At 45.8% G+C, this 21,906-nt stretch overlaps 1 protein-coding gene and 1 long non-coding RNA gene across 2 annotated transcripts in view; one reads left to right on the forward strand and one right to left on the reverse strand.

Annotated features, from left to right (window-relative positions):
• Window positions 1-969: 969 nt before the first annotated feature.
• On the reverse strand, window positions 970-20,217 carry LONP1 (lon peptidase 1, mitochondrial). The gene is made up of 18 exons (XM_064637693.1): window positions 20,014-20,217; window positions 17,951-18,039; window positions 17,428-17,547; window positions 15,638-15,866; window positions 15,052-15,113; window positions 14,345-14,474; window positions 13,886-13,969; window positions 11,934-12,154; window positions 10,394-10,532; window positions 8,159-8,337; window positions 7,501-7,588; window positions 6,784-6,906; window positions 5,949-6,065; window positions 5,508-5,648; window positions 5,255-5,420; window positions 4,104-4,312; window positions 2,674-2,838; window positions 970-1,340 (listed from the first exon to the last, which is right to left on the reverse strand). Exons 1-18 carry the CDS (start codon window positions 20,188-20,190, stop codon window positions 1,176-1,178), a joined length of 2,604 nt encoding a protein of 867 aa, XP_064493763.1. The 5' UTR covers window positions 20,191-20,217; the 3' UTR covers window positions 970-1,175.
• Window positions 20,218-20,392: 175 nt separating this feature from the next.
• LOC135403571 (uncharacterized) overlaps window positions 20,393-21,906 on the forward strand; it is a 37,735-nt gene continuing 36,221 nt past the window's right edge. The window contains exon 1 of the long non-coding RNA XR_010425430.1: window positions 20,393-20,712. This is a non-coding gene — a long non-coding RNA (uncharacterized LOC135403571). The remainder of the gene's footprint in view (window positions 20,713-21,906) is intronic.

Genomic DNA, 21,906 nt, shown 5'->3' on the forward strand with positions numbered 1-21,906 from the left:
ATACTGGTGTGCTGTGACTTACTCTGGAGGGGAATCCTCCAGACCATGTGGAGTCTCAGGGCACAGAAGTCTCTGCAGTAGCTAAATACCTTCTCTCACCTCCCAGTCTGTCTCCAGACCTAAATGGTGGTAGGAGGGAAGTCAGTGGGCAAAAACTGCTGTTGAAAATAGTAACTACTTTGCACTCCCTTCCTCAGGGCACATCAGCCTGTTCCTTGTGCAGCTTTTCGTGCTCCTGTTTCCCCTTGTACTCTCTGTTCACCCCTGCCTTGTGCAGTGTGTTAAGTCATGAGAGAGACCTGGAGTCAGCAAGAACTCTCTGGACTTCAGCAGGTGGACTCTTTTTCTGGGCTCCCTTGCTGTGAAATGATGAACTGTTCTTCCTGCACAAGGAAATACTTCTCAACTAGACTTCATGTAACTACTCTTCCCCTCTTTAAATTCCTTTTTCTTAGCATTCCTTGTAAGATGGAAGTATTTGAGTTCTCTGGCCCCCAGGCCTGTGCTTACTGACATAAAACAGTCATGTCACAACACTCACTCTGTGAACATGAGAGAACTGTTGCAGAGGCACAGGCCATCTATGGTGCAGCACAGTGCTGACTGCTGACACTGCTCTTCAGCCTAGATCTGCTCTCCTTAAGCCTGGAGTTCTTTGGGGTGCTCTGACCTGTGACTGACCTTGGAGAACCATGTTCCTTCAGCAGCTGAATGTACCAGCTCTGCTGAACTGTCCTAGGATTTCAGTGTCCCCTCAGCCTAGCACAGGCTTCTAAGCCAAGACAGATTTCTGAGAGCTACTTGCCTTCCACCACACCAGGAACAAAAGCTGCACATCAGCCCAGCTCTGGGTGTAGTGTTCAGTGTTTTCCCACAAGCTGTATTGAGATTTACAGTGAAATAACAAACATCTTCAATGACAAGAGACCAGACTAGCCCCGCTGCTGGTGGCTGATAACAGCCCGTTCCTTGGGTAAAATCAGAAATGCTTTATTGTGGATCATAATTCAGTATTAAAGAGTGAGAAATCCTTTATTCTAGCAGAGCCATCATTCATTTCGCAGCTGCGCAGCAGCAAGAGCTCCATGTCCCCTCCAGGACTGCCCGTCACCATCCCTGGGCGGAGGCCGAGCGGGAGGGACCGACCACCTTCCAGCCATGGGGCAGGGCTGTCGTCATCCCCCGGCGAGATCCAGCTGTGAAAATGCTATATCAAATACCTCCTTGTAGTGTTCCACAAAATGCACTTCCAGTCCCTCTGTAATGAATCCAGCAAGGTCGTAATAATCCTTTTTGTTCTCTGATGGCAGAATGATGCAGGTAACACCCGCCCTCTTCGCCTGGGGGGAGAACAAAGTAGGGCAGTTTGCTGAGTCCTAGGAATCCCTCCATCTGCCAGAAACACCCTTCCCTATTTCTGAACCAAGAGCAGTTATCAGAACCATGATCCAGCTTTACTCTGTTCTTTGGAGAGCACCAAGGGCATTCCTGACAAGATGTCACCAGGGTGGAGCATGTTCTAGATCTCCCCTCAAGGCCCAAAACACACACTCCAGTGCCACCTCAGCTGCAGGGACAGATGGAGGGGGGCACATTTTAGGAGGATTCTGTGAGCCCACTAGGGGATTCTCTAGAACCATTCATACTATTTTAGAGTTTTAAGTGTCTGTTCCAGCTTGGGTGAGGATGAAGCTTAGGACGAAAGCAAGAGTTAGAAACAGGTTATCAGACCAACCTACCCCATCCATACCCTTAGCAACATTCTAGAGAGCCTTTTCATAGGAACAGATGCCCTGGAAGGGGCATGGAATGCAAAGCTGCTCCTCCTGGGGCAGGTTTGTACCCATCACTTTTATGGGTGATCCTGCATTTAGCCCTGTGACCCCTCACACTCCTGCAAGTGCAGCCAGTCGGTGCCACAAGACATTGTGAGCACAGGCAAACAAACAACTACCCATTTTCAAGTCATGTGAGGAAAAGAAATCACACTGCACAAGGCTGCAGCCCAAACAGGTCTGGGGACAGAATGCTGACGTGGAGCCCTGGCTCAACAGAGGAAGAGCTAATGCTCCTGAATACAGAAAAATGTGTGTGGTGCAAGGCTTATGTAGGCTGGAGTTGTGCAGAGGAAAAGTAGGGAGAGAGATTCAATGCTTGGAAAGGAATTCTGAAAACTGCAATGGGTTGAAACCAAAAATTCAAGACACTAAGTTCCTTTTTTTCCTAAAACAGACATCTGTATGAAATGTTAAGTCAGACAAATTCACGCTGGAACAGAGCCTGGATGTTAAGGATGTACCTTATAGATTCTGTCAAATCTCCACTGGATGCCCTCCTTAAACAGGCACTTCAACCCAGCACAGATGATTGAACTGTGCCAGTCTGTGACAGAGCAGACAGCTCTCACAGTCAGTTAAGGCTGTTACCTTCAATTCTGCCAGGTTAGGTGGAATTGAACTAGGCCAACACAGCTGCCCTGGCACAAAGCCTGGGGTCCCATCCCTTTCCTTACAGCCAAGATCCCCGTGTTCCCCTGCAGGATTCTCCACCCTGTGGATGGAATCAGTGCCTGTCCCACTGCAAGGAGCAACCCCTTGGCTGTCCCAGTCCCCGCTGAGCCCAACCCAGGGCTCTCCCATGGACGATGCACAGACACGAGAGAAGAGCTCTTACCGCAATAGTCTTCTCCTTGATTCCACCAACAGGCAGAATTTTTCCAGTCAACGACACCTCTCCAGTCATGGCTACGTTCTGCCTCACTGGGCAATTCATGGCCAGCGACAGCAGAGCTGTCACTATGGTACACCCTGCGCTTGGTCCGTCCTTCGGGGTTGCTCCCTGTTTGAAAAAAAACAACAAAGCACAACACTCCTGCCTTCAGCTCCTTCAAGGAGCAGCAAATCCAGACAACACCCTTGTCCTTGCTGTTTTAGCATTGCCCCAATTTCACAGGGTCTCACAGAGGTTTTTGAACAAGTGTCACTGATGGAATCCTGTTATCTCAACTGTTAACAACTGTGGCATTCCTCACCTTATTCATGAGGAATGACCCACGAGTCCACAATTTGGTTTCTGGCCTGATGCCACCACCATACTTTTTGGACTCAGGACTTTGAATAAGTAACATGAGTGAAAAAAAGAGCACAAACACTCTGAAGTTCTTTGTTAGACCTAAGCCAACTATGGAAACAAGAAACAGAAGTCAACAGCACAAGGGAAGACCTTCAAGAGTCACAAAATACAGGAGGACAATACTGAAAATCATTCAAGGCAGAAGAGATCATTCAGTATATAAAGCCCCACAAAATCCAGGCCTAAACTAGTGACAGTCTGGATTTATCTAAGATCAAACAGATCTTTGAGGTAAGCACAGAGGAAATGAATGCCTGAGAGGGAGCAGACACAGAGATCATGTCTGCACTTTTCTGATCCTCCAGGAAACAAACTCACAGACAACAACACAGTACCTGCACAGACACAGAGGATGCAAATAGTCCAGAAGGAAAACTTGGGCACAATCACAGTACAAAACCTGCCTTCAGTAAAGCACCTGCCCAAAGCCTGTTACACAGTGTGTGAGCCTCTCTGACCACTGTGTGCATTTATTTTCAGTCCCAAATATTGAAGAAATGCAATCACTGCCATTACAGTGACTAGGAACCATGGCACAGAGATCAAGAGTAGTATTTTCAATTATGTGTAAATGACCTGAAGCCTTTATGAAGGCCCACTAACACAGAGACCTAAACTTTGGTGCCCTTGTAACTTCATATGAACTTTTATCCAAATCACTTGTCTCTGTGTCACAGTTTCCTCCCACCCTGCACAACCAGGGCCAACAGCCACAACAAAAGCTTAGGATTCCTTAGAGCATTATCCAAGTCCTGTATTCTTGCCACGTGCTTGTTGCAGAAAGGAGTGGAAACAGCTCATAAGAAGACTTTCATGGGAACCTGAGGAAAACATCTTCATTCCTAGGTTTTACTGCTAAAAGAGGGCATTTCTGCAGCATGTGGACAAGTGAAAAGCCTTCCAGCTTCATGTCTAGGGGAGCAAACCAGCCTGGCTGCTGTGCATGCTCTGTGAACTCTGCATCAGTTTACCTCTGGCACATGCAAGTGGATATGAGAAGACATAAGAAAGTCATTGTCGGGGTCCTTCTGCATCAGAAAGGCTCTTGCAAACGTGTAAGCAATTTTGGCACTCTCTTTCATTACATCTCCCAGCTGCCCTGTTACTTCAAGGGACCCATCCTTGCTCTCCTTGTCTTTGGGTCGCCTCAGGGAAGTTTCAATAAATAGAGTGGAACCTCCTAAGAAAGAAAAGAAAAACAACATCCTAAGAAATGAAAGGAAAATCAAACCAGAAGGGTGATGCAGAAGCAACATCAAACTGAGCCTCTGTGATCAGACACTAGCCTTGGGTAAAGAGCAGCTGAAACCTGCTCCCCAAATATGCTCAGGAAGGCCAGCTAGAAATCTCAACGGTCTCCATTCACTGCTTTTTTGGACTTCACTCTACAAACACAGATGCAACCCCTATTTAGTGGAAATAACCAAGTTCTTATAATGGTTTCAGGCTCTTTGTTTCCAGAGAGTAAGATGAGTTTATATTTTAACACACTTCTAGCCACTTCAGCTCTCTGGTGCCAGACATCTATTTACCTTCTCCACCATAATGATCATTTCCCTCTTAACCACTTGAATTGTACCCAAGATCAATTTGAGTATGCAGGGGTCATCTCCTTTGCTGTGGGTGCTGTATTTCCATCGTGTGGTGCAGATAACCCCCAAGTTACTAGGGGGGTAATCCAGAGGAAGGTAACAGCCAACTGCACCCACCCAGAGAGTGCTGGAACACCTGCCCTCCACATGCCAAGGCAGTGCTGGGTATCACTGGCAGACACAGCTGTGCCGTGTCACAGAGGCACCTCCTGCTGTTAAGGAAGCAGACAAGGTCTTGTCCTCTCACAGAAGGCTTATGTTTAGTCACTGCTGTTCCTAATGTCTGTGGTTCATATGGGATATGGAGCTCAAAGAGAAAACGTGCAGGCCCGAAGCGAAGATGAGCCTGGGTAAGAGAATAAGAAAGGCTCCATCCTTCAGGGAAGTGGCAGTCAGGAGCCAAAGCCAAAGAAGTTCATTTTACTGGTGCCAGTAGAAGAACTTCAGTGGACTCAGGAGGGAAAATTCAGTTTGACTATCACATTCAATTTCTGAAAATCAGACATTAACCCAGAACTGGTTTGTCTCACCCATAGCTGTCCAGGCCAGACCCATCACCACTCCTGGGGGGGTGGTCTCGTACATGCGATCCACAGTGAAGATGGGCTTTCCCACAAAGTCCTGCAGGTTTTCAGGTGTCACTTGGACTGTCTCTGCTTCTCCACTCACAATTTTATAGGCAGATTTCCGCAGTACCTGAGTGAGAGAGGAATTTGTCTCTGTAGAAAAAGCTAAGAAGGCTGAAGCACAGTGGTCACAGTTACACATAAAAGTTTCCCTCACCTTTTCTACTTGCTTCTGCAGGTTCCTCACCCCACTCTCTCTGCAGTACTGCTTGATGAGCACAGTCAGGACATCTGATGTGATTTTGGCTTTGTTTTCATCCAAGCCACACAGAACTCGTGCTTGAGGGACCAAGTACCTCTGAAAGAAATAATCCCCCACATCCTTCTGTTAGTGTTTTTTGACAAAAGCCTGGTGGTTCCAATTCACTCAACCCCTCTCTGCTGCTAGCTCAATACCCTTTTCTGGTGTCCTCAGCCTATGGAACACTGGAGTTACTTTGACTGGGTTTTCAAAGAAAAGCAACTCTTCCAAAATACCACAAGCCTAATTTTTTTGGGGGGCACACTTGGACATAAACATGTCAGCCTGAATCTGCCAAAAAAAAAAGTTTTACCAGCTGTAATAATTCAAAGCACAACAGTGGTTTGTTTCTCTTACCTCGGCAATCGCAAGTTTCTCTTCTGCTACATATCCTGACACATTGATCACCTCCATCCGATCCCGCAGGGGCTCTGGAATGGTTTCTGTCACATTGGCAGTACAAATAAAAAGTACCTGGAAGTATTAAAAGATCATATTAAGCACTTTCATTAACCTGCTGCTTTAGTCCAAGCAACAGTTCCCAAGTTCTGCGTTCCTCTGTCTGAAGGGCTACAGCAAATTCATCCTCTCTGTGGAATCTGGGTTTTATTAGAAGAGAAGTTTTAGATTTTAGAACTATGCAGTAGGAAGTTCTTTACCCCCAAAATAAATGGTTAGAAATACACGTAGCACAAACTGAGAAATCAGAATGGACCAGAAAACTGGGGAGATCTGTATCTCCTTTGTAAGTTCTTTTTACCTTCTAGGAAATTAGCACAGAACGACCCAATTATCTATACCTGTTCCTAATCCATCAATTCTGCAATTAATGTCACCTATACAAAAAGAGCAAAGACAACCAATTTCAAAAGCTTTGATTCCAGCTTTAGGCCATCTCCCTTGACATCAACTCTGCCAATCATTACATAAAAGGAAAAATCCTGCCTTTTTTAGCAGAGACCACACATCTGTGTCTTGCTGGCTCTGCAGGGAGCTGGGGCTACAGGACATAAGCTGGTGATCATGTTCTCTCATGTAAGAATTTCAGTTAAAGCCATCTCCTGCAGAGATAGCTGTACACCACTCATGTCCCTTTCCAAATTAATAAAGTGTCAGCATCTTTTCATGGACAGATACACTGATACACATTCATACATTTCAGCTCTACAACCTCTGCAGAAGAGAAAAATACCTTTGATAAATCCACAGGAACATCAAGATAATGATCCAAGAAGTTAGAGTTCTGTTCTGGGTCCAATAGTTCTAGAAGGGCTGAGGATGGATCCCCTTGATACCCTCTTCCTATTTTATCTACCTGTGGGAGAAAAAATTTTAATGCTCTGAGAAGTTCCTTACCACGATAAATTCTCAAACAAAGATTTTTTTCAAGGCTCCATCTGAAAATCTTCCTGTGTGTGTTTATAAACATCCACTACCACACTTCAACTTTTCTGTGCTTTCACCTAAATCTCCACAATAATCCTTCCTGACTCATTTATTCTCAAATCAGACCACAAATTGACTAAGCATCTTATTCCTTACAGTCTTGCTTTAGACATGCTAAGAGAGTGACTCTTGCTAATAATCACATGGGCAACAGTGGTTTTGTGCACAGTGATGTGCCCACACCAAGGCCAGGAACACAGGAGCTATGGAAGCCTCTGAATATCCAGCAAGGTCCATTAGGATCCTTGTGATCCAAACAGCCACAATTTAATGAGAAGAGCAGAACTAAAATTTTAAAGTTGGATTCTGTTATAGGAAGAGAAAACAAAGGGTCTAAGGTATTACTGGTCACCCAAAGAACTTGAGAGCCCAGCCTCATTTAAATAAAAAAACCCTGGGATTTTTAGGAGAGTTATTGCTTATCTTTAAGAGCAAAACCTAGAATAAAGATCAAATACCTCACCTCATCGATCAGTATAAGTGGATTCTCTGTCTTGGTCTTCTTCAGACACTGAATGATTTTTCCTGGCATTGCTCCAACATATGTCCTCCTGTTTTATCAGAGGGAACCATTTAGGGAACCATTGCAAAGTACAGCACACATCACAGAACAGGTATATCCTGCTGGGAAACAAGTCTTTATTTCTTCTGCATCTATCAAAAGCATTCTCCATCACCATACTAAGCATCAAGATCCATCTAGTCTGTTCCTAGTAAAGAACAGACATGAATTTTGGCAAAATACTCCTGGGCTATAGTTTTTATCTTTAGTTTTAACCACTTTTCAATTAGAGGAAAGCAAAGAGGTAAGGCTGAGAACAGACATGTTTGAATTTTACTGGGTTTTGGGTAAAGAAATGTTAGAAAAGGGAACGTTTCATTCCCTTACTTGAGAGGGACAAAAAACAAAGAGCAGTGTAAATCAAAAGATACACTGAAGGAACAAACTGTTCATAGCAAACCATAACCTGCTAGAGGGAACTGGTACCCAGGAACAACCAGCAAGGGCTGGCAGAACAGAGGTGAAAATTACACACACTGTCCAACTTCAGCTGGGTTCCTATTTTGACAACATCAGTAAACACTGGTGGGGAGAGGAACTGCTGCAGTTCCACACTGACCTGTGTCCTTTTATTTCTGCTACGTCGGTCATGCCCCCCACGCTGAAGCGGAAGTACTCCCTGTTCAGGGCTCTGGCGATGGAGCGGGCAATGCTGGTTTTGCCAACCCCAGGGGGGCCATAGAAGCACAGAATCTTGCCCTGGGTGGATCCTCGTAGCTGGCTGACTGCTATAAACTCCTGCAGAACCGAGGAAGCACCAGCAGTGAACAGAAGGCAACAGCAGCAAACACCAAAACACGTTTGTTATCAGGTCAAGCAATGAGCGTTATGCACAAAACTGGTTCTCAAAGAAGCTGGGGAGGGCAAGGGGAAAAGCTAAGTCAGGATACTGGGGCACCTCTTTTCCCTCTGGTTATTTACACACTTGGTTGTCACTGTGTTCTGTGCTCTGTCCTCATCTCACCAGGAGAAGCAGTCTCTCTCTCCACTGTCTGAGAGTGAGAACACAGACTTCTTCTCCCAGTTTCCCTAGTTCTCACCTGAATCTCTCAAGCTACATGTGAGCATCTCCTACTGGACCACTTCCTCTGTGCTCAGTTAAGCTTGCATCTTTTCACACTTCTATGCCAGACAACCCTCAAGTAACACTCAGCAGCTGAGGAATCAAAAGATACCAGTTCAGAACTGAAGTCTCAACTGCTTATACACTTACAGTAAAGGAATGATGTGCAAGTGGTCAAAGAGATGCACTTCCCCTTTAACAAGCCAGTTATTTAGCAAAGATAAGCCTTGTCTCTTCCTCTACACAAGGACCATAGCACCAATCCAACTAAGGCTCAAACCTCTGCAGATATTCCTTGGTACCTTAAAATCATCAGCCTCACTTGCACTGCTGAAACACAGGAGTCTTCTCTGTGTCACATCACTAATCAAAGCCACAGGCCTGTCTGATGCAACTCAGTCTATCTGTGTATAAAGGCTGGGCCTAGTCAGCAGGAGTAGTGCTGGCAAGCAAGAGACAAGACTGATACTCAGAAGGGTTATTATCTCCTTGCAAGTGTGCCATAACAGGCTTACCACAAATCACTGAAAATAATAAATCAGACAGCAGGATTTAGTCACAAGTCTTAGGCACCAGTAAGGGAGACCAGCCCTCTTTGGCTGTCAGCAAGGAGGTACTTCACCTTTATCTTTTACCAGAAGAGACTGGAACAAGGCAATTTAATCAAAGCAAAATCCCAGGGTGTCTAAGAATTTACTATCCATTATATTTAACAATATTGTACTATTGGTTTAGTAGATGTCTATATGGCTTCTGTGCACAACAATTACTGAGTGGCCTAAGTACCATCAGTGCTGTCCCCAAGGTAACATGAAGCTCTGGGAACAGTAAAAGAAACTGCTGTAATTATTACAATTTGGAAGGAAATGGCCAAGTTGAAGGCCAGCTACATTCAACAGCTTCACCAAATCCACTGAGCTCTCACTACAATTTGCTAATGCAGAGTCAGGATCTCCACCTGCCTCCCCCTCCACTTGGCACTCTCATGCACTTGCCCAGTACAGCACAAATCCTGCCTGCACTGGGATTGTCTTTCACTGCTTGAATGCATTGGCTGCTGCGAGGGGGAGTCTATTCCTGTCCCCTGCAAAGGCAGGCAGTTCCCACAACAAGCTGTTGAAATTTCTGCAACCTGTTGCAATTGTCTGCTCTGATCAAAACCAGCTTCCCTAACCACAGCGAGCAGAGGCAGGACATACTCAAGCAAAAAGTGACAGATATTGCAGAACAAGGCAACACTGAAAACTACCCTGGCCTTTTTTTATGAGGCCCTGCATTGCACAGACTGCAAACCTTTCAGCATCCAGCTATGGGGACAGGGAAAGGTTATGAGGCAAACATGCACCTTAGCTAACTTCTCCTCTCTTTAGGGCAGCCATGAATAGAGGTTCAGTGTGTTTCAGAAAGGCTGTAGCTTTGTCAGTCACGTGGAACAAGTCTCTGAACAGACTGATAAAAACCCAGAGACTGCTCCCCTTGGACACTTCCTCACTTGCTCAGCATTAAGTGCAAACCAGTACACTGCAGTTTGAAATGAGAATGCAACCTTCATTGCCACAAAAAATTAAACACATTAACTAATCACCAGAACACTCAGTTCTTTCATGTAGCTCTCTGTTTGATCCATGAATTAACACCAATACAATGGAGAGCTACACTCTGAAACACATCCAAAAATGCCTGATGCTAAGCAGAGTGTGAAATGGGACACACTGCCTGCTCCTGCCTTACCAGAATTCGCTTCTTGACGTCATCCATTCCATAGTGATCCTCCTCCAGAACTGCCTGGGCTCTGCTCAGCTCCAGGTTCTCCTCACTACACTTTCCCCATGGGATGGATGTCAGCCAGTCCAGGTAGTTTCGTGTAACACTGACAGAAACACACAAATGAGAGTGATTTGACAACAACCAGCTCATGTCTTCCTCCACTGCCTTCCAAAACAATCTCACCAGAACAAGTGGGATATAAACTACTTGTGGAAGTGAGGCTATGGAAAGAACATCATTACCTGGACAGTCATTGCTAACTGTCCTAGGTTTGAAAAGAGATGATGGTTTTGGTGTAGGGCTGTCTCCTGTCTGAAAAGGAGCAGGACTGCTTGTACACTCTACACCATGTCAACTGTTTGGATCAGGTTAGAAAACTTAGAAATAGAAAACCAGTTTTCTCTATCTCCCCAGTAGACAAAGACAAGGTAAAGAAGAATGATTCCTGGCTCAGAAGCAAGGAAAAACAGCTGGATGTAAAACACCACAGAGAAGGATTTAAGACGGGGAGGTAAGGATGTCAGGGTGGAAGTTAATGATAGAGATAATCACCATAACCACACTCAGGAGAACTTGGGTGTGTCAAAGCAGCACTCACTGTTCTAAAACTGCACACTCAGGCCAGAGGTTCAAACACACAGGGAGGTCTGCAGGATGCAGTAAGTGGGAAGTTGTGCACAGCAGTGGACACGGCCAAGCACAGCTCCCAAGCACAGCTCGGCTGGCTGGGCCCAGGATTCACCCCACACCAACAAAGCTTGGGCTTTTTTCCACCCAAGTACTTCCTCTGCAAACTTGTAACCACTGTTACTACCCTGAGGGAAAGGGAAAGGTACTAATGCTGGCTGGGAAGCCCAGTGTGTCTTTTCTATCATTACCAAGATGCTGCTCATTCAAATGATGTGTTTGTCCTCAAACACAGTCTTTTACTCCATAAAAGATACTTTTAAAAGCAAAGACTCAGGACATTACAGAGCTGATGAGTACACCAACTGCTGTATTGTTCAGCACATTCTGACTCAACAGATAAATGTTCAATTTGAGCTCAGTTTCTGACAGCCCATGTCACAGATCATGTGTTATAAACTATTCCTTTGCAATTCCAACCCTGCCCCAACACTTCAGGGGTTACCTCAGGCAGCTTAGCCAATGTCATGTGTTAACAGCTGCTCTTCTCTCACAATATTGAAAATACCAAAGTACAAGGAAGAAGAGCCAAAATTAAAGGCAGAAAAAGAAACACTGCACATTTCACAAGGTGGAACTAACTGCAAATTTTTTATGAGACTGCAAGAGAAGACCTAAAATGATCAAAAGAGGTAAACTACAGAAGTAAACACAGGCAATTTGGAAAACAATCCTACAATCTGATCATATGCTACATTCAGAAAAAACAACTATGACAACAAGAGAAAAGAAACTCTTAAGACTTTTGCAGAACTGCATTGATTTCTCTCATTCTCCCAACCAACCCTGACACCAGAGGACACAGCCAAGCACTCACTTGAATTCTGAGGAGTGATTATCCAGCAAACCCAACTTGTTCAACTCTTCATCAATCACATCCATGACGTGTTTTGGCACTACCAGATCCTTTAGTCTCTCACGGAATTTCTCTTCTATGGCATCCTTGTCCTCTTTTTCCAGACCTAGTTCCTTCTTAATGATCTTCAGTTGCTCTTGGAGAAGATACTTGCGATGTGTTTGCTTGATCTTCTCCTCCACCTGGAGAAAGCCACGAATACAGTGATGTGTTCCTGGTACAACCCACCTAACATCAAATGCTTCCAAATACTTCTCAGTCATGATGTTCCCAGCAACTGGCAATACTACTTGGGAATTATTTGCAGCATATTATAATACATAAAGGGACTCTACAACATTCTCCAGCGCCCACCACATCTTGGTGGCCCTTACTTGCCATCATTCAGTGCTACAATGTTTTGTTTGTGCTGGGGAGACCAAAAGCTGAGCAGAATAAGCCAGATATGATCTTCTTAGTGACAAATAGAAGGGACTAACCATTTCTCTCTACCTGTTGCCTACACAGGGCAAGTGGAGCCCAGTATGCAGTTGGCCTTCATTGCCACAAGGATAGTTTGCTAATTCATGGCAAGCTTCCTGCACATCAGGGCTTCAAAGTCCTTTCCTGTAAAGCTGTTTTCTATCCTGGTTATTTCAAGCCTGGTGTGGCACTATGAATTTCTCTTTGCAGAACCTGAGGAGGTTCTTACTGACTCCCTGATGGACATCACTGGTAGCTGGCTGCAGTTAGACTTCACCTTGTTGATGACAACCCTTTCTGCCCAGTAGTCTAGCCAATTTTTTCACCCACCTTGTATTACATCCTTCCAGTCTGTAACATCCCAATTTGGTCAGAATACTACTATGGCTGACCTCAACAAAGGCCATGCAAATGTCAAGGTACACAACAGTCATTGCTGGAATCATAAAATCATTCAGGTTGGAAAAGACTTCTGACATCATCTAGTCCAACCATTAACCCAGCACTGCCAGCCCCACCACTAAGCCATGTTCCTCTTTTGTCCTCTAGGCCTTCTCATCAGAGAAGACAATTAGGCAGTCTGCTTTTGGAAAATTCCTTCTGGCTCTTCCAAATCATGTCCTCCTTCATGTGCCTGTACAGGACAAGAGAATTTCCCCCATAATCTTTGCAGGGACTGAGGAAGGCTGACATGCCTTCAGTCTCCCTGATTCTCCTTCTTGGAGGTGGGCATGGCATTTACCTTTTTCTTCTTTCCAGGAACCTCCCCAGTCACCACAGTGTTTTAAAGATGAGTGAAAAAGCCAAAATACTGACATTGATAAGCTCCCTCTGCATCCTTCAGTGCATCCCATCTGATCCCACAGACTTCATCCGTCCAATTTGTTTAAGAAGTCTCCAACAATTCCAACCCTGGTCCAAAAGCATTTTTACACTTAACATGAATTCTAAAAGCCCCAGTTATTGGGATTAAAAAACCCACGAACTTTTGACTCAGTATAGTCAAGTATTTGTACTTCATATACTTCATTACCATTTTGATGCAGTTATTATATTCTGATTAAATCTTACAACAGACAGGAACTACTGCAGTTCACAGGAGTTAGCAGAGGGTCTTTCAAAGTAACACTGTGCTATTTACACTATTATATTCTATATACAGTGTTATGCTGTATATTGTTACACAGGTGCTGGGTAAACTGCAGACCTCTAGGATTTATCTGCTTGCATGAAATTACAACTTGGACACAATTTAACAGCAGATGTTGTAGCCTCATGTCTTGTTACTTCTCCCATGTGCATGAAAAAAGGCATTTCTAACAGAAGAACAGAAAATCTTAACTCTAAATAATGTCCCTTTGGAGTGTGTACTGTTGCCTTGCTGCAATAAGCATCACAGCAGTGGACATTACATAAACACACATAAGGTTATTTGTTACCCAAAACCTCACCTCTCTTCCCAGACGCTGCTGAAGTTTGCTCAGCTCATATTCCTTTTTCAGAAGGGAAAGGGCTTTGTAAAGCCGTTTGGGAATCTGTAAAAGGCACAAAATGAGTTTTGAGATGCTGCACCCTTGTCAACTCCTGGTGGGAAAGGCAGAATAAAAAACTCAACAGGTTTTCTGGGAGAACTCTCCAGCACCTGCAGATGTGGAAAGACAAACTTGTAGCAATTCCACAGCATGCAAAGAAAATAATTTGTCACCAAAGATGCAGTGCATCAGTAACTTTGCAGAATAAATCAGTACTAATGGTTTACTATATCCTTCAACAGGAATCTAGTCACTGATGTTAACATATCATCAAACAGCACTGAAGTCTCCTCTGCATCGAGGCTGGTAAAGAAAATGTGACATACAACAGATGGACTGATTCCATTCACATCACTTTACTTCAAAGCTTTATCTTACACTGGTTTCTTCCAAGATGTCTTGCAGCTCGTGTGACTCTGCCCCTGTCAGGGCTGCCCCCATGTCACTCAGATAGATGGGGTTATCCACGACACGCTGGCCAGCCTGCATCATCTGAAGCACAGACTCTCTGAAAAAAAGGGTGACAAACCCCAAAATGCTCTGTGAACTTTTACATTCAAAAGGGAGTATCCTTATTTACTTGTTGTGACAGTGCAAACAAACGAAACACAGCTCAGTTTCATAGCAACTTTTATTAATTTCACTAAATCAATACTAAGTAACAAACACATAAATCACTTGATTAAAGGAATGGTCACTGAGACATAAAATCAAATATATGAAATGCTCTCCTAACAGGTATGTAAGATTTTTTGATGCCAGTATGCCAAGACTTTTATCCTGCTCATATTACATGGATTAGATCATGATACTCATTGTAGTGAGCTTCACTTAGACCCAGGTCACCTGCTTTAGGACTTAATCATTCTACCTCATTTCAAAGTTGCACATCATGTTTTCAAAACTTCCCCTCTGTTTCCAATATTGGATGATAAAGCTTACATCCCAAACCAAAATTCTAGGTGACAATTCAGCAAATATCTCTTCTTCATTACAGCAAAAAGACAAGTGGAACAGAAAATCCCAGCATACTGCAGCCTGAGAAGATGCTGTTCCCAAAGCAGGGCAGCATGGGAAGGACATACCTGTACAAGGGATTCAAGGCAATGATGTCCCGGATTGTTTTCACAATTTCTGCAGTAAGTGCCTATAAACACAATAAAAACTTAATCACCAAAAGAATGGAAAAGGACAGGCAAAGCCTCAGTACAAATGTGACATTCCCCAGACCCTGGCCACCCACTGCAGTGCTGTGCTGATGGTACTTGGTGCTGGGGAAGTTGGTGCTCAGGGGAAAGGCAAGAGGGCCTGCAGGCTGCCTGTCTGTGTGCACAAAACTTGACTGGCTCTTGGCCAGCAGGTACCATCAGGCTGAGCACTCAAGCCATCTTTAAGCAAAGACTCAGTTTGATGGAGGACATCACACAGATTTAAACACAGCCCAGCCTCTTCACTCAGCAACTTCTTGAAGTCACCAGTTCTAAGGAATTGAGCTGCTGTAATAAAAATCCACTACTTTCATATAATCCCCTTGTGCAGTGACTGTGAAAAGAAGGAACTGGTTTCTGAAGCCAGAAATTAGAGCCTGATTTTAGAACTCTTCCTTTTAAGCAAGAAATGCAGGTGCAATTCTACAGGACAAGTCCAGCCTTGTGTAATTAATTCACTTACTTTAACCTCTTCTGTGATCTGAAAATCTTCATGAACCACGTTCTCTACTTCTACCATGAGAACTTCCTGTGAGGAAGCAGCTACAGGATCCAGTACCAGTTCCACAGCCTGGTCCTTCGCTCCAGGCTCCTCTTCAGCCTCTTTCTTAGAGCGCTTTTGTTTCCTCCTCATTTTCTGTTTGTTCTCAGGCTCCTCAGGCTCAACCTCTAGTTGCTTGTTTATACGAATCCTGAAAGCCAAAAGAAACCAGCAACAATCAATCCCCCTGTTATCTGTGATTTCAGCTCTTCAGCATGAAAAGAAAGTTTCTAAGTGTATTTCGAGTAAAGTAAAATTTCAAACTTTGACAAAGGTGACCAGCTGTACTTGTTCTGACAAGATTTAGCTTTTGGTTCATTTTATCAAAATAAGGCTTGATTCAGTAAAACAGTAGTAGGTGGTAGATCCTGACAGGACTTACTAAGTAAATTTACAGTAAGTAAGTTGCCAAACAAAAAAGTTAACAGGCCACTGAATTAGCCTATTGGTACCAGCAACTTTTGAGTACTCTTGTCAACAGAATACCACACACAACTAAGTTCAAAACATTTTCTGGAGGGTGAGGTTAGTGGTGGTGGCAATCAGTGCTGGGTAGCAGAACGTTCTCTTGCAGGTCACCTGGAACAGAGTCTGGCAGCAGCCAAATGGCCACTCAGCACCCAAATAGCCCCAGCTGCTGCCCTGACCCAGAAGGCATCTAGAGGGTGTAAGGGGAGAACTAAAAGAGGGATATAGAAAGGAGAGGACCCACATTTACAGGACACCACATTTTGTTATTTTGGCTGCTGACACAGGAGTTTCCTTTTCTGTGTGTTTCCCTATAAATCCTCCTCAAATCTGATATCCAGTGGGGTTCCCATGGACATGACTGACCAGTGCTCTGTGTCTCAGCCTATAAAGACCAATTCCCAAGTCAGACCTTCAGAATCCAAATCCTTCCAAGTTATAGGGAAATATTTCTATTCCAAGTAAACCAAAACCAGTAGCTGCCTATTTCCAAAATCTAACCAAACACAGTTGTGCTTTGGTAATGCAGCAGGTGGTCTAAGACTTCATTTGAAACGGAGTTGACTTGTGAACTCACATAAATTCAGCTTTGACATGTACTGCTCATTCTTTGCTGTCCAGAAGAAATGCAAGCAAAGTAAAGTGAGTGGAAGGAAAAAAAGCCATGCTTCAAAGCAAAACTCATCCTGGATCTGTTCCCTGCCATGTTTCTGTCTTTGTATTTTTAATTCTAATGGAAATTAATTATTTAATGCTTTTAAAAATACAATTTTATATTGTCTTAGCTCAAAATATTTGGCAAAAATAGCAAAATCTATATTTTCAGCAATAATCCTATTTTCTTCAGTTCACTTCTGGGGTAAGATTATGTAGGCAAGACAGGTCTGGACTACCTTTTTTTTTTTTTTTAAAAGCAGAAATACTGGCTTGAATTGCAGAGAATTTTTTTCATCATTACTAAAGCTTGCTGTACTTGTCAGAGTAACTGCTAAACTTCAGCTTAATGAATGTTTCCTTGCATCACATCACAATTACATGAGAATGCCATGCTCTGTCTCTTCCTTTTTGCAGTCAGAGCTGTGAGAGTACCTGGAATACTGGGGTACCAGAGCACTCTCAGGATACAGTGTGGTAACAAAGCAAAAGCTTGTGTAGAAAAATGCATATAAGTGGTGAAACCAATAAGGGGATCTCCCTGTTCACACAGATGTCTGGTGAGATGCAGTGAAGCACCAGTAACCAACCTTCGGTGTCCCATGACTATCATCCTCAGCTTGTCTCCAAGGTCCTGCATTTCATGGATCTGGACAAAAGTTCCCATCTGGTAGATCTCATTCAGATCCTCCACCACGTCAGATTCGTTGCTATTGAGCGAAAAAATTGGGGTAGATATTCAGAAACTTGAGAGAGCAGGTCAGGTTATAAAAAGAAAGAAACAATCACCAGCTGCAGAACTTTGAATTTAGGAGCAAAGACACTTAATCCCCACTGTTACCACCACATAGCCCCTTTTCAAATCATCCAAGTACCCAGATAGCTCATCTCCTTCCCAAACAGCAGCCTTTTCTAAAGACTCTGGCTCCCAGCAGTGCTGGTGGTGGCAACAAAAGCTGGCATAGCATGAGGATGGTCCAAGACTAACCCCAATTTCTGCAATACTATCCAAGGCAGGGAATTGCAGATGATAGTTTTTAGTGTAAATGCAACCCAGACACAGAAACAGCTTATTTTTGTATTTTTTCAAAAAGACCAAGAGAAACAACTTACTTGTCATCCTTTTTAAGGAAAACACCTGCATAAGGCTGGGCAAGACGAACTTTCCTCCTCAGCAGCTCAACCAGCTTCTTATTTTTCACCTAGGACAACAAGCATGGGATCAGAGGTGGATCTTCTGTAAGCTTTGCACTCTCAGGGTATAAGGCACCCTACAGTGAAATTATGAAGTTTGAGCATGTATTTCTCTAGTTTTGCCCCCATTAGAAGACAGCAATATGGAAATGGAAAAGTATTAGAGAAACATGACATTTCAGTATTTAAAACAAGTCACTTCAGAGTCAAGATAAGACAAGCTCAAAGGCAGGGGGAGGAACTAGACCTAATCTGCACAAGTCTTACAAGCAAGAAACCTCTCAGTCACTTGAACAGCACCTTGTAAGAGCTTCTGTTGCCATTGCTGTTCCTTTCCCCTTCCATACCTGCATGTCCCAGCTCTCCACTCCTGGTGGGGAACTAGTTCACCCTTCCCCATCAGTTGCCTGAATTCTGCTCACCAATTCTGTTTAAATCCTCTTCTCCAAACCCCTCTGCTCAATTCCTCTCCTACACACACCAGTCCACCTGAGTCCCTGCTTTGAGTTTCAGCCAGTATTTCTCCCTGGTTTACTTTCTCACTCCCTTCTGCCCTCTGGATGCCACACACCTGCCCCTGGCAGATCCCCCAGCACCACTGGAATGGTTATCACAGCAGGCTGAATCCTCGGTGACCAAAAAAATAAGTCCTTGTGAATTCTGCTGTTGCATGAACTTAATCTGCCAACCACTGAGTGTTCTTCAAAGCCATGGACAGAAGCTGCATCACCCAACACTTTGGTAACAGCCAGCATGGTTCTGACAGAGCAGCAGGAACAATACCACCACTGCTGGCCTGTTCTAATCTTGGCACACCTATTTTAATTTTGCACGATGTTTAGCACAACTATGCTTATCAGTGTCACAGATACTAACAGAAAGAAAATTAATAACTCCTTATGCACTGTAGAGACTTCACGTTGCCCAGAAATGAAGTATTAAATTGCAGCACAATGAATTTGCAGGGTAAGAGAGAACATTTAGCAATTCTGTAAGACACTGCTGACCTGCCCATTGAAATCAATGGCTTTTATATATGTGTTGTATAATTGCATGTCTAAAGATCTTAATAATATATAACCTTCTCCTTCCCCCAACACATCTATGAGGACAGTAAAAGTTGTACATATTAGATTTGAACATGCAGAAAAATACTACAGTAGAAATAGCAATAAATAATACTGTAGGAACAAGAAAATACTGATTCATTTTTTGTTACATTTACTTCAAAATCAGATCAGTAAAACACTAGAGAGGCACAAAAATACAAGTACTTGTTCCAGAATAGGTTTCATTTCCGGAGAAAAAAGTATTTCTGGCCTGTGAGCCCAAGTAACACATCAGTGCTATAACTGATAGCTCTTAAAAATCCATATGGGGTGCAGGGGGGAAAGATCACACTCTGAAACGGTGACTGCCATCCGCATGTCCCGGCACCCTCCTACACCTCCTGTGATGCTCCACACCGAACTCCTGCTTTCTCCTTGCACCTCACCAGCACGGGTCTCGGTGCTCTGCCACCAAACCAAGGACACGTTTGCTTAACCTTCATCAGAGAACACGGAGAAGACAACAAACTCCGAGGGAGCCTGTGTGAATCGCTGACCTTCCCGTCAGAAGCAGCGCTGCTGACGCAATACCTGTGAAACTTCCACTGTCCCAGACAAAACCGCTGTCGCGACAGGCCCGGCGACAGAGCCCGAGCTGAAGGCCGAGCAGCGGAGGTCACACCCGCCCTGCCCGCCCCGCCCGGTGCTCTGCGGTTCAAGGAACCTGCCGAAGCAAAGGGCGCGGCCCTGAGAAGCGGCACCGCCGCTGACCCCGCACGGCCGGGGCTGACCCCGCCGCGGGACCCCCGGCCGGGTCCGCCGGCCCGGGCTGAGCCGCCCCGGCAGCGCTGCGAGCGGGCCCGGGGCCCCCACGGCGGCGGTTCCCGGGCCGGCGGGGCTGAGCTCCGGCCCGCGGGCTCGGCGGCCGCTCACCTCGATGATCTTGATGAAGCGCGGGAAGACGGGGTTGCGCGTCACGGCGATGAGCGGCACGTTGGGGAAATGCTCCGGGACGAGCAGCGGCGTCAACGCCGTCATGACCGGCCCGGCCCCGCCGCCCTCCGCCCCGCCGCCGCCGCCGCCGCCGTCCTCGCCGCCGCCGCCCTCCATCGCATCGCCCCCCGGCACACCGCCGGGGCTGCGCTGCTGCCAGCGCGGGCCGGCGCTGAAGGCGGCGCGGGCGGCCGGCGCGGAGCCCAGCGGGGCCGGGGGAGCGGCGGCGGCGGCGGGAGCCCAGAGGCGGCGCCGCGCGGGGCCCAGCGCGGGCCCGGGCACCGCGGGCCGCCAGCGCCCGCACAGCCGCCACCAGCGCGCGGCCGCCATGCTGCCCGCGCGCCCCCGACGCTTCCGCCCTCCCGGCAGCGCCGGCCCCGCCCGCCTGGGGTCGCGTGGCCGCGCGCACGTCCGAGCCCGCCCCGGGGCCGCGGGTTCGAGCCCCGGCCCCGGCCCCGGCCGCGTGGGTGCCTGAAGCGGGGCGCGGGCGGCGTGAGGGGGGTTTGGCCGCTGCCCCAGCCTTCCTTCTCCTCCGCGGTCCCCTGCAGCCGGCTGTCCAGACCGCTCCCGAATACCTGCAAGGATGGAGACTCCATAACCTCTCTGGTCGCCCCGTGCCAGTGCTCCAACACCCTCTCGGTAAAAAAGTGTTTCCTGATGTTCAGGGGGAGCCTCCCGTGTTTCAGTTTGTGCCCATTGCCTCTTGTCCTGTCTCAGGGCACTACTGAGAAGAGCCTGGCTCCATCTTCACCCCTCCCGATCTACACTGACAAAATCCTTCCTTTTGTTATAAGTAAATGAAACTTAGGCTAAAATACGGCAGCAAAATTTATTAAAGATTTATATAAATTGCAAATAAGCCAAACAGCGCGCTGGGCTGCCGGGGAGACCCCTGCTCCACACACGGCCAGCAAAGCAGTGGGCAAAACCTGTATTCTTTATACCATTGTCAAATCCCTTCCCACAGTCACTTGTTATCCCTCTATTGGATCCGAGTTCACAGGTCTGGCTCTGGTTGGTTCTTTTGCAGGCTCGCTTTTAGTTGCCAGGTGCTTCCCTTTCCATAGTTTTAGGTAATTTTTCGTCCTTGAGGCCTGCTGTGTGAGTCTCTTCCAGATGTCCACCTTGGATACTTTTTATCGTCTTCATTCTTGACCCTTTGATCCTTGCTTCCCTTCGTTACTTTAAGCGTACACTTTTAGACAATATACAAAAGACTTATTCAGTAAGGCATAACAACTTGTTTTGTCAGCTTAGAAACTGCAGCTGCAGGGCTATCAGCTTATAGTACTGACAGATTAATTGCCCATTCTGCAACTTACAGTCCACCGGCCTTAACAGAACCTTGATTACAATTATATATATATATAAATATAACATGCAATACTATTAAAAGAGTAAATTACTACGACTATTACAACTATTACTACTACTAATTCGACGAGTAAATTACTTTACTACTACTAATGTATTACACTTTCTGCAGGCTGAGCAGTCCCAGGTCTCCCAGCCTTTCCTCAGGGGAGATGCCCCAGTCTCTCCATCATCTCTGCAGTCCCTCCCTGGACTCTCTCCAGTGTGGAGAGCCCACACCAGGACACAGCACACGGGCTGTGGCCTCCCCAGTGCTGAGGGTGGGATCCCATCCCTGCCCTGACAGGCCAGGAAGGGCAGGGGCACAGCAAAGGCTCGGGTTCAACTCAGCACCTGCCAGAACCCTCAGGTCCTTCCCCACAGAGCTGCTCCCCAGCAGGTCAGCCCCAGCACGTGTTGGTGCACGGGGGGGTTATTCCTCCCCATGGAGCAGGACTTTGGATTTCTCTTTCCCAAGCT

This window comes from Pseudopipra pipra, chromosome 27 (genome assembly GCF_036250125.1).
Source record: "Pseudopipra pipra isolate bDixPip1 chromosome 27, bDixPip1.hap1, whole genome shotgun sequence".
Lineage (NCBI taxonomy): Eukaryota > Metazoa > Chordata > Aves > Passeriformes > Pipridae > Pseudopipra > Pseudopipra pipra.

Excerpts from the sequence above, each read along its gene's own strand:
- LONP1 (XM_064637693.1), bottom strand. The coding sequence starts at position 20,190 with ATGGAGGGCGGCGGCGGCGAGGACGGCGGCGGCGGCGGCGGCGGGGCG. Across the intron at positions 10,533-11,933 it reads AATCACTCCTCAGAATTCAA|TGTTACACGAAACTACCTGG; the intron begins GTGAGTGCTTGG and ends TGTTTCTGTCAG. Across the intron at positions 6,066-6,783 it reads TTCCTGTGGATTTATCAAAG|GTACTTTTTATTTGTACTGC; the intron begins GTATTTTTCTCT and ends TAATACTTCCAG.